Genomic DNA, 12669 nt, shown 5'->3' with positions numbered 1-12669 from the left:
CCCTAAAATGATGTTCAAAAGGCTGGTCTCTTAGCAAATACCTCTGCAACCTAAATTCTTATTTTTCACCACAACAGTTCTCTGCTTTAGCCAAAAAAGATGTCCTTTCTTTTGAAGACAGCTTATACTTTGTCCATGTCTCTCCAGTCCACTTGAAAGATCATCATCCTCATGTCATTTCTACCATTCAAATCATTCTTCAAATCCTATCTTTTCTCTAAGCTGACTTTCCCCCTACTTAGCTGAACTTTCACAGCAATCACTGTCCAATTCACATGGCAATGGTCACATTCTGGATTTTGTCATTTATTTGTTACTAAGCTATGTGAAATATTTTGATCATTTAAGGTGTGTTTATAACTACAGTGTAAGCTGCACTGAGCACACAAGTGGGGTCATGTCTTATGTTTTCTAGTCTTCTCCCTCTGTGAATCCACTATATGACATACTGTCAGTATTTGATCTGCTGATATTAACAGAACATTTATGTATGAAGGTAATTAAGTACATATATCCCTTTTCTACAGCCAAATAACAATCTATTTAAGGTAAGGTTTATATATTGAGCATTTCCTCCTAGTTTCATAGTTCCGTTGCCTATTTACTCCCTGTTTATTAGCTGCTATGTGTAATCATTTTTTCTTTTTAAAAAATTTAGGTTACCCTTGGTATATGTTAAACAGAAAACCTTGTTTGGAGTAAAAACAGACTATTTTCTTGAGGGACCCCAAAATCCAGCAAGGTATATATATATGTTTTTTAAGATTACACATGAGGATTGTACTTTGAAACATCTGAGGAAATGGGAGTACTTCTACGACTAATAATGAATCAATAACTGTCTTCTGAGGGCTTATTTCCTCTAATCAAGGTAGTAGATGCCCTGTAGAATCTATAATCTAGCTGAAAAGGAAAGATTCTCTTCTTTCAACCTTCCAAATTACCACCATCCTTTTAGTCATGTCAACATCCTATACTCATTTCTTTGAGGGTTCTCTGATGGATCACATAAAATATTTGTATTTTTAAATTAATTTTCACAGCTTTGGGTCAATTCTTTTTTTTTTTTTTTTTTTTTGAGACGGAGTTTTGCTCTTGTTGCCCAGGCTGGAGTGCAATGGAATGATCACAGCTCACCACAACCTCCGCCTCCCGGGTTCAAGCAATTCTCCTGCCTCAGACTCCCAAGTAGCTGGGATTACAGGCATGCGCCACCATGCCCGGCTAATTTTGTATGTTCAGTAGAGACAGGGTTTCTCCATGTTGGTCAGGCTGATCTCAAACTCCTGACCTCAGGTGATCCGCCCGCCTCGGCCTCCCAAAGTGCTGGGATTACAGGCGTGAGCCACCATGCCCGGCCTTGGGTACAATTCTTAATACTTTGAGGTACCTGCCACAAAAAAAGACTCAGAATTACTGCACTAGACCAAGATATAAATTATAATTAGCAATATACAGCATCACTTTTATGAGACTCACTAAAATTATATTAATTGTTAAATTTTCCTTTTTGCCAGGATACTTTTACTGTTAAGGAAAAGAAACTATATTATATTGCTATGCAATAATGAATCCTAGCAAATAATACAACTGAGATGATATATGATTTCTAGCCAATGGATACTGTCTCTCTCAATCTGCCAAGAGGAGCTGGAGACTGGAGGGGGGCTCTTGCTCCCAATCAGTTTCGTTTCTAAGTTTGGCTCCCTTAAAGCTTTGAAGCATATATATTAAAAATTAAGTAATTTATTTTTAGACATAAAAACTTGAAAACCCAAGAGAAAAATACTTATTTGAACTCACTTGGATTAAAAAAAAAAAAAAGACACTTCTGTCTCATGGTAATAGTACTAAAACAAAATAAAACAATATAGAGGAGCAGCTGGCAGCTCGCTGACATTTTGAAGGAAAGCAAAATAAAAGGTAAGGGCATAGAGTCTTGCTCTGATGAAGTACAGCAAGGCACAACAGAAACGGTTATCTCAGCTCAACGCTCATATACCCATAACACAACAATAACATTAGAAAAAAACTATCCTCGGGTATTCCAAGTGGGTATACAGGGGTACTGAAAGGTCTGGTCATAAAATAATAACTCACTCACTATCGCTAACTTCTGGTGATGGCAGCAGCCTGCTGGAGGAGAAATTGAGATATTTAAAAGAGCATTCTTGCCTCAAAATTAAGGTTTAAAGGAGAAGAAGGAAAAGCAGACACATAGAGAATAAAGACAGCGCAAATAAAAAAGGTCATTTGATGCCCAGAAAGTGACAACAAAGCTATCTACAAAACAAAATTTTATCTCTACCTTCAATACATTTTCTTAAACTTTAACTGACACCTTAAAATGAAAAGCAGTAGTAATTTACTACAGACTATAATTTATTATAGACTTCATTAATGTAAATGTACTCATATTTAGTATTTATATTATGAAATTACTTCAAATGCTTATGAAATAAAATAAAACTTACCCCATCACTTTCTCTATGTGGATTCAGTCTACTATAAACAGCTTCAATTACATTGCGCCTAAAAAAAAAATCATGCTTTAGTTTTATTAAATTACATAGAATTTTAAGCTTGTGAATATCTCAATATTTCATCCTGACTACACTAAAAAAGTAACTGCTACACTCTATACTTGTCAAGAACATACTTTCTACACTTTACTCTCAGAATCTGATTTTGCACAATCCATTTGTACTCATTAGCAAGGAAAGAAGGACCTTCATACTCAAAGAGTATGATAGATTTTTTAAAAAATCGTTTTTGGATGAAGTTTTAAGAGTTCTTCTCTAGCATAAGAAACACTAACCCATTTCACCTCTAGATAATTGATGTACTTCTGATTTAAGTTTCCTTACCCCAAATTATTTAATTACTAATTATAAACGAACTCAAAATTAGCTCTTTTTGTTCTACTTACTTGCCAGCAAGACCTCCCCCAGGAGGCAAATTTGGGATATTTTCTGCAGACAAGATGCGCATGACATGGGCAAGATCAGGCATTCCTTCCTCGCCAGACTTCTCCATAATCTCTGTAGGTTTTTAAAAAAAGTTCCTAAATTAATGTGATAAGCCAGTACTCACCAAGAAGTGAAACAAGAATACTATTTGGTAGTACCTATTTTAAAATATATTTAAAAAAATTATCATCAGCACACAAAAAATTTTTTAAAAGTAATACAAGAAGCTACTTATTGACTGAAACATTGTCATGCAGGGAAAAAAAGGAAAACACAGTTATTTGCACATATATGTTCATTCCAGCATTATTCATAAAAGCAAAAACTGGAACAAACTAAATGTTCAGCAACAAGAGGACAGTTAAAAAAAACTTTGGTGTAGCCATTGAGTGAAATGGTCTATAATCACTAAAAATTACGTAATAGGTGTCTCGATGAATACAGAAACAGCTATATGGAAAAATACTTCTGATCTAATATTAAAAATAATATAAAAGTTATGAATGCCATTACTAAAGGATAACAAAAGTTTAGCTGGATAAGAATTGTAAGAAAAAGGGGAGAAATTAAAAATCATTTTTACAGGTTGTTACTTACCTGAAATAGTTACATTCTACATCTTTTTTTTTTTTTTTTTTTTTGAGACAGACTTTCACTCTTGTTGCCCAGGTTGGAGTGCAATGGTGTGATCTTGGCTCACCGCAACCTCCGCCTCCTGGGTTCAAGCGATTCTCCTGCCTCAGTCTCCCAAGTAGCTGGGATTACAGGCCATGTGCCACCACGCCTGGCTAATTTCGTATTTTTAGTAGAGACGGGGTTTCTCCACGTTGGTCAGGCTGGTCTCGAACTCCCAACCTCAAGTGATCCGCCCGCCTCGGCCTCCCAAAGTGCTGGAATTACAGGCGTGAGCCACCGCACCCAGCCCAGGCCTTACTTTTAAAACAAAAAAAGGCAGTGTCTTCAGCAGCCCTTGAGATACAAAATCCAAACTGTTTTACCATGCCTCACAAGACCCTTACATTGACTTTAACATTTCCTACCGAGTAGCTAGGATTACAGGCAGGTCTAAGTTTTCTACCTTAAGTCTGTGTCTTATAGTATAAGGCTTCTCAACATCAACAGCACTGACATTTTACACCAGACAATTTTTTTGTTGTGGAGGCTGTCCTGTGCGCTGTGGAATATCAAGCAGCATCCCTGGCCTCCATTCACTAGATGCCAGTGGCACCCCCTCAGCTATGACACCAAAAATGTCTCCAGGCATTTTCACACTCCTCTACTCTAGTCCAATTTACCACTACCATGTATTAACGCCTAATTTCTAATTGGTATTTTGCCTTCTCTTGTCCCCTTTATACAATCTCTTCTCCATACAGCAACTAAGAGAGATCATTTGGAAAAAAAGAACAAATCACTCTTGTACTCAAAATCTTCCAGTGAATTCCCACCACAAGTCAAATAAAGTCCGAAGTCCTCACTTTGGTCTACAGAACCCTACATGATATGCCTCCTACAAACCTCTTAATCTTCCTCTAGTTTTCTACTGGCTCATTCTAACCCAGCTACACTCACTAAGAACATTCCCTCCTAGTCTTTGCTGTTCTCATTGCCTGGAATGTTCTCCCTCAGATATTCTCTCTCCATGCAGGTCTCTGCTCAAATGTCCTTCCTCACAGAGACATTCCTAACCAATATTCCTTGCTGCTTTCTGCTTACTCTATTTCTCTATTAAAAAATAGGTTTTTACTAGAATACAAATTCCATGAGATTTCTTTTTCTGCTATATCCTCAGTGACACGTGTTCAGTAAACACTGAGTAAATCTATATGTAGAAAGCAATCATTAAATATACAATTCATCGGCCGGGCGCGGTGGCTCAAGCCTGTAATCCCAGCACTTTGGGAGGCCGAGACGGGCGGATCACGAGGTCAGGAGATCGAGACCATCCTGGCTAACCCCGTGAAACCCCGTCTCTACTAAAAAATACAAAAAACTAGCCGGGCGAGGTGGCGGGCGCCTGCAGTCCCAGCTACTCGGGAGGCTGAGGCAGGAGAATGGCGTAAACCCGGGAGGCGGAGCTTGCAGTGAGCTGAGATCCGGCCACTGCACTCCAGCCTGGGCGACAGAGCGAGACTCCGTCTCAAAAAAAAAAAAAAAAAAAAAAAAATATACAATTCATCAATTTAGGTGAACTATTTCCTGTTTATTTTAGTATTATTCCTTTCCTACCTGACCAGTCATCACTAAAAGCATATACACAGATTTACCAAGTTACCACAAAATTTAAAGTCATATTACATGATTTAAAACCTCAGAAGAAACACAATGCTCCTGAAGAACACTGCTTTATAAATAAAAAGTTACTTTTTTTTTTTTTTTTAAAGACATGTTCTTCCTCTGTGGCTCAGGCTGGAGTGCAGTGGTGCCATCACAGCTCACTGTAACACCAAACTTCTAGAACTCAAGGGATCCTCCTGTTTCAGTCTTCCAGCAGCTGGAACTACAGGTGTACACCAACATGCCCAGCTATTTTTTAAAACATTTTTGTAGGTCTATGATGACCAGGCTGGTCTTGAACTCCTAGTCTCAAGCAATCCTTCTGTCTCGGCATCCCAAGGATTATAGGTGTAGCTACTGTGAAGTTACATTTTAAGTACCAACTTAATTTGTAGTGGCTGCCGAGCTAACAATTTTGTTTCCTGATTAATAATAACTATTTGCTACAGGCCCTAGAGATCATATAACATATTTGTTATCTCTCCTATATAATATATACTTTGGAAAGTTACAAACTATGCAAAAGAAAATTAATATTATTAACTCATGTTAAACTGAATTGACCACACCTTTAAGAAATTAAAATGTGGCTATTACAGAAGTTAAGAGTTCATACAAGTTACAGTTTGCTGAGGACTTACATGCTAGGCACCATAATAGGTGCTTAATAAACAAAATTCTCATTTATTTTGACAAAAACTCTTTCCTTGGACCAAACCTTCAGCAAGACTCTTGAGTTCTTTCTGACTAAGAGACCTTTGGACTCCCTCTCTGTGCTTGTAGAAACCAGGCTGACTGAGAATCCTGCTCAGTCAGTTTACTGAAAACCCCCACATACTTGGTATATGACCACTCTGGATATTTCAGCCTGGCCTGCCATCCTATCAAGTCAGTTTAGCCAGAAACCCCTTCCTTATGTTGATGCTTTCTCTTAGTAGTAATTTTTCACCTACTGACACTCCCTTCCAGCACTCAGCTCCTTTGTTATAAATTCCACTTATCTTTATGGAACCCCAAGTTGAGTTTAATTGCTTTCTGTCACTGCAAGATTCTATCATAGTGGTCCCTATATCTACTGCCATGGTCCCCCTGAAAAAAATATCTGCCTTACCATCTTTAACAATTGTCATCAATAAGCTTTTTCTGCAACAATCTATTAAAAAAAAAACTCTATGGGGCCAGGTGTGGTGGCTCAAGCCTGTAATCCCAGCACTTTGGGTAGCCAAGGTGGGTGGATCACAAGGTCAGGAAATCGAGACCATCCTGGCTAACACAGTGAAACCCCGTCTCTACTAAAAATACAAAAAGAAATTAGCCGGGTGTGGTGGCGGGCACCTGTAGTCCCAGCTACTTAGGAGGCTGAGGCAGGAGAATGGTGTGAACTCGGGAGGTGAAGCTTACAGTGAGCCGAGATCGCACCACTGCATTCCAGCCTGGGGGACACAGCGAGACTATGTATCAAAAACAAAAAAAAAACAAAAAGAACCCTCTATGGTTGGTGTTTTTATCTTTAGTTTCCAATAACGTAACTGGAGCCTTGAGGGGTTAAGCAAGTTGGATAAGATCACATAACAGGCAGCTGACCAAACTTGAGAGTTCTTCCTAAAATAAAAACTACCCGGTTTCTTTATGAATGAGGAAGAAGGAAACTAACAGAATTCCTCCCATCTTCTGATAAACTATAGTCAGCAATCTACAACCCCAATGTACTACAATTTATCATTAAACATTAACTCCTATAAAAATAGCTCCTCTTAATAATATTATCAACAGGAATATGACCGTATCTGACATAATCTTCAATGTGTTCTTACATGTTTCTCACGTTTCCATCACCCTCAAAGCAGGACTCACTGAGACTCAAAAGCACTGAGACCTAAAAACAAGATTCATTTAGGGCTGAGGAAATTGTAGGCCCACAAAAAACTTTAAGCACATTGTTTAGGGTGCATAGCTAGATAGTTGTAGAGACAGAAAAGCTAAATCCCCATTCTCCAAATTTGCAAAAGACTCTCCTTGGTTTTATACTTTTAATTATAATTATATATTAGAAATCACAGATCTTCACAGTTCAAAACTCTCACCAATTACTGTGGCCTATTATATACAAAATGACTCACAACAGGCCAAATTCAACAAGCCCATTACACCATCATCGTAAGTTATATTATTCAAATGTATTTTCTCCCCAAAAAGAAAAAAAAAAATCAAAACATAAAAGTGTTAGGAGAAAATACAGGTAACTACATAACCTTGAGTGGAAGAGCTTGGTATGATATCCAAGTTCTCCCGCAAAGAAAAGAAAAAAGACTGACAATCTAACTTTATAAAAAGTAATTTCATATCTTAAAAACAGCATATATAAAATCAAAAGGTTATATTAAGATTATGATACTTAGCTTCTCAGGGTTGAAAGTAAAAAAGAAAAGGGCCTTAAGACTGAAAAATACATTCTCAATTTATCAGGGTAACCACTAATTTTTTTTTTTAACTAAATGGAATTTTTTTTTTTTTTTTTTTTTTTTGAGACAGAGTCTTGCTCTGTCGCCCAGCCTGGAGTGTGCAGTAGCACGATCTCAGCTCACTGCAAAGCCCCACCTCCCAGGTTCATGCCATTCTCCTGCCTCAGCCTCCCAAGTAGCTGGGACTACAGGCACCCGCCACCACACCCGGCTAATTTCTTTTTGTATTTTTAGTACAGACGGGGTTTCACCGTGTTAGCCAGTATGGTCTCGATCTCCTGACCTCGTGATCTGCCCTCCTTGGCCTCCCAAAGTGCTGGGATTACAGGCGTGAACCACTGTGCCCAGCCTACTAAATGGAATTTTTTAAAGAATGTGTAACTAATAAGCAAATCCTAGGATGAACTGGAATACATCTAAAAGAAGGCAAGAATGGAGGATTAAAAAAAAAAAAAATAGATGAAACAAGAAAGACAGATTTAAACTCAAACATACCAGCAATTACATTAAAGATAAACAGACTAGCTTCTCCCTTCTCTCGTTTCTGAATAATTTTGTCCAACACCATTAGATTTGCTTAGTTAAGCAAAACAAATCTTTCAGGGAGTGGAGGGGGAAATAGTGGCCACAAATTGGTCCAGAATGGGATATTCATGGCTAACCACAGTAAGCATAGCTTTAGGATGGCTACAGGGATGGGCAATGTGGAGTGAGGAAGGCATACGCATAAAGGTTAGCCGTGATAGAAGAGAATTATAAATATGAAAAGGGAGAAAACTACAATAAACCCTGTAATACTGTACAGTTGCGGGCAGGACAAAAAGATGCTGCAACAAGTTTTAAGAGGCTCTCATTGGCTGAAACAGTTTATAATACAATGAATAGAACAGGAGTTTGTGAGTCTGTGCTCATATAAATAAACAGGTAGAAAAGAAAATTTTTCCTTGCAGTAAAATACTAACACATATAAAAAGAATGACTGAGCCAGGCACGGTGGTTCATGCCTGTAATGCCAGCACTTTCGGAGGCCAAGGTGGGCGGATCACCTGGGCGGATCACCTGAGGTCGGGAAGTTTGAGATCAGCCTGACCAGCATGGAGAAATCCCATCTCTATTAAAAATACAAAACTGGCCGGGCATCGTGGCACGTGCCTGTAATCCCAGCTACTCAGGAGGGTGAGGCAGGAGAGTCACTTGAACCTGGGAGGCGGAGGTTGCGGTGAGCTGAGATCATGCCATTGCACTCCACAGCCTGGGCAACAACAGCGAAACTCCATCTCAAAAAAAAAAAAAACAATGACTAAATCAGAAAATCACCAGTTGGCTATCATTCTTCAGGCAAAAATCACAAATGGATGCTAAAACTATCTGCTGAAATCTTAATGAGAATAGGTTATTAACAATCTCAAAGTGTATCCCCATAGAATACTTATGAGTAAATATAACATATTTATTAAATACTTATTAGGTATAACATAATTATTAATTAAGTAACCTGAAACACAACAACCCAAGAAAGTCACAAAAGATGTTAGCATTATAAATCAACATCGCATGCCTCCCTGATTGTGATGCACTGAGAACAATCTACAATCACTTCCACGGTATTCCTGCCAATGTATAACCTAAATCTTATCAAGAGGAAACATCAGCCAACCCAAGCTGCACATTCCACAAACCTGTCATCTTAAAAAATGCAAAGGTCCATAGAAATAAAAAAAAAGACTACAGAACTTTTTCCATTGAGGGAGAGACTAAAGAGGCATGATAGCTAAATGCAATACACATGCTCTAGACTGCACCTGGACCTACATATGACATTACTGGGATAATCAGGGAAATTTAAATGAGATCTGTGGATTACATATTAATATTGTATCAACATTAATTCCTTAATTTTTCCCCTCCAGAGACAGAGTCTCGCTCTGTCATCCAGGTTAGAGTACAGTGGCATGATCTCAGCTCACTGCAACCTCCGCTTTCCAGGTTCAAGCAGTTCTCCCACCTCAGCCTCCCGAGTAGCTGGGATTACAGGCACCCGTTACTAGGCCTGACTAATTTTTGTATTTTTAGTACAGATGGGATTTCACCATGTTGGCCAGGCTGGTCTCGAACTCCTGACCTCCTGATCCGCCCACTTTGGCCTCCCAAAGTGCTGGGATTACAGGTGTGAGCCACCGTGCCGGGCCAATTTCCTAATTTTTATGGATGTACTACAGTTATGTAGTGTTATGTAATCTTCGTTTTATTAAGGAGTACTGATATATCACATTTGCAACTTTCAATTGATTTGGCTCAGGAAAAAGGTAGTAACATGGGGGGGGGCAGGGGAGTAAGAGGAGAGAGAGGGGAGAGGGAAGGAAGGAGGGAGAGAGAAAATGAGAATGTTACAGAAAGTATATATAGAGATGCGCCAAACGTGGTATTACATAAACAAATGAGGAATCTAGGTAAAGAATACTACATGTACATGGGAGCTCCTGTAATACTTTTGCAACTCTTCTGTATGTTTAAAATTATTAGGCTGGGTGTGGTGGCTCCCACGCCTGTAATCCCAGCAGTTTGGTAGGCCGATGTGGGAGGATCGCTTGAGTCCAGGAATTTGAGACCACCCTGGGAAACACAGTGAGCCTCATCTCTACAAAAAATAAAGAAAACTAGCCAGCTGTGGTGGCACATGCCTGTAGTTCCAGCTACTTGGGAGAGGCTGAGGTGAGAGGATCACTTGAGCCCAGGGAGTTGAGGCTGCAGTGAGCCGAGATCACGCCACTGTACTCCAGCCTAAGCAACAAAAAGAGCAAGACCCTGTCTCAAAAAAATAAAATTGCCAAATGAAGTTTTAAAAAATATGTAAAATAATCTTTTGAAACACTAATCTTAACTCTATCAATAAAAGGGAAAGGATACCGTAATGAATTCCAATGATAATTAAACCAGGAAGGGAGAATTAGTATTAGTGGAATTAGAGTACTTGGTTTTCATGATATTGTTAAGGGAAATTTCAATGGATTCTCCACTTACTAGTAGAAATGTATGCAGGGAAAGAAGGAAAAAAAAAAAAAACCAGCAAGCTCTAACCAACTACCTTCAAATTATGTTTCTCTTTGGTGGTGAAACAGACATATTTGTCTTCTCCCTGTCAATAAATCTCCACACATTGGTCCAAGATAGTAAATTTTAGACAGATGTGTTTTTTCAAGGACTTGTTTTGAAATACTTCTTTGTCCTGTGTAATTTTTTTGGGGGGGGGAGACGGAGTCTCGCTCTGTCGCCCAGGCTGGAGTGCAGTGGTATGATCTCAGCTCACTGCAACCTCCACCTCCCAGATTCAAGCAATTCTCCTGCCTGAGCCTCCTGAGTAGCTGGGACTACAGGTGCGTGCCACCATTTCCGGCTAATTTTTTGTATTTTAGTAGAGACAGGGTTTCACCATGTTAGCCAGGATGGTGTCGATCTAACCTTGTGATCTGCCCGCCTCAGCCCTCAGCCTCCCAAAGTGCTGGGATTACAGGTGTGAGCCACCGCGCCTGGCCAGGAAATTTTAAAATAATCATTTGATAAACAAAAATAATACTTTCCCTCTCTAAATTTTTTTTTTTTTTTTCTTGAGATAGAGTCTTGCTGTGTTACCCAGGTGACAAAAGTGCTAGGATTACAGGCATGAGCTACCATGCCTGGCCTGTCTGTATTTTTAAAAAGCATCTGTCTTACCTTCAACCCGTGATTCCAAGTGCTTATCCAACTCTGAATCTTTTTTCACCGCTTCATCTGAGACCTTGGGAGCATTTGAAAAGCAAACTAGTACAATACTCATGTTATCTCGACTTCCCTGTATATTAAAGAAAAAAAAAAGAAAAAAATTGTATTTCTACAGTCTATCAACTATCATTTACTTCAAAATACTTTAAGCAATTATAGTTTATTTAATCATCCAGAACGTTTATGTTCAACACATTTTTATTCCAATGAACTACTGAAAACACAACTTGAAGAAACAAGGTGTCTATATATGGGTAGATCTGTAAGTATTTTTGTATTTTTAATTCTGGTGAACTATTCTTCCCATCACCATTCCAGTCTGAGAAATGAAGATATCTTCAATACAAATTAAATCTTCTAAACTATTTCCCACTCAAAACTGTCTATTCCCAAACTGGCTTAAGTCCACAATGGATCCTCCCAAACACATATGCAAATGTTTTCCAGCTTAGCTTTTAAACTGCATCAGAGCAATGCTATGACTCTGTGAATTTAACATAGCTGAAATTTGTTATCCAGTGGAATACCCAAAATGCTAAACTGAACAATTATTATTATTTTTTGAGACAAAGTTTCACTCTTGTTGCCCAGGCTGGAGCCCAATGGCACGATCTCGGCTCACTGCAACCTCTGCCTCCCGGGTTCAAGCGATTCTCCTGCCTCAGCCTCCTGAGTATCTGGGATTACAGGCAACCACCACCATGCCCGGCTAATTTTTTTATATTTAGTAGAGATGGGGTTTCACCATGTTGACCACGCTGGTCTTGAACTTCTGACCTCAGGTGATCCACCCACCTCAGCCTCCCAAAGTGCTGGGATTCATAGCCGTGAGTCACCACGCCCAGCCCCACAACTATTAATACAAGAAACAATTCAAAGGGCACAGCAACAGTGGACTGTAACTGGACAACTGAGATCCAATTGTAGTCATATAATAACTTTTAAAGAAAAGACATCAGATTGTTGTATAGTCGCAAATAGTTTCAGAGTCTTTACAAAGTGGCTAAAATAGCTAATTTAAGGACATATTTTATTTCTCCCTTTTAACCACACCCTCACAAATTACCTGCGTTAAAAAGGAAGCACAGGCCAGGCGGGGTGGCTCACGTCTGTAATCCCAGCAATTTGGGAGGCTGAGGCGGGTGGATCACAAGGTCAGGGATTCAAGACCAGCCTGATTAACATGGTGAAACCCTGTCTCT

General features: G+C 39.1%; 1 protein-coding gene across 4 annotated transcripts in view; it reads right to left on the bottom strand.

The window, feature by feature from the left end:
* Positions 1 to 12669, bottom strand: part of PPM1B (protein phosphatase, Mg2+/Mn2+ dependent, 1B) — a 75874-nt gene that overhangs the window by 12718 nt on the left and 50487 nt on the right. For all 4 annotated transcript variants that reach the window (XM_011978205.1, XM_011978202.1, XM_011978204.1 and 1 more), the window contains 3 exons: positions 11420 to 11537; positions 2930 to 3041; positions 2475 to 2532 (listed from right to left, as the gene is read on the bottom strand). In XM_011978205.1, the coding sequence (XP_011833595.1) occupies positions 2475 to 2532; positions 2930 to 3041; positions 11420 to 11537 (288 nt within the window). The remainder of the gene's footprint in view (positions 1 to 2474; positions 2533 to 2929; positions 3042 to 11419; positions 11538 to 12669) is intronic.

Source organism: Mandrillus leucophaeus, unplaced genomic scaffold, assembly GCF_000951045.1.
Source record: "Mandrillus leucophaeus isolate KB7577 unplaced genomic scaffold, Mleu.le_1.0 Scaffold190, whole genome shotgun sequence".
NCBI lineage: Eukaryota > Metazoa > Chordata > Mammalia > Primates > Cercopithecidae > Mandrillus > Mandrillus leucophaeus.
The sequence above is the reverse complement of the archived record's forward strand: the minus strand, read 5'-3'. Positions and strand labels throughout refer to the sequence as shown.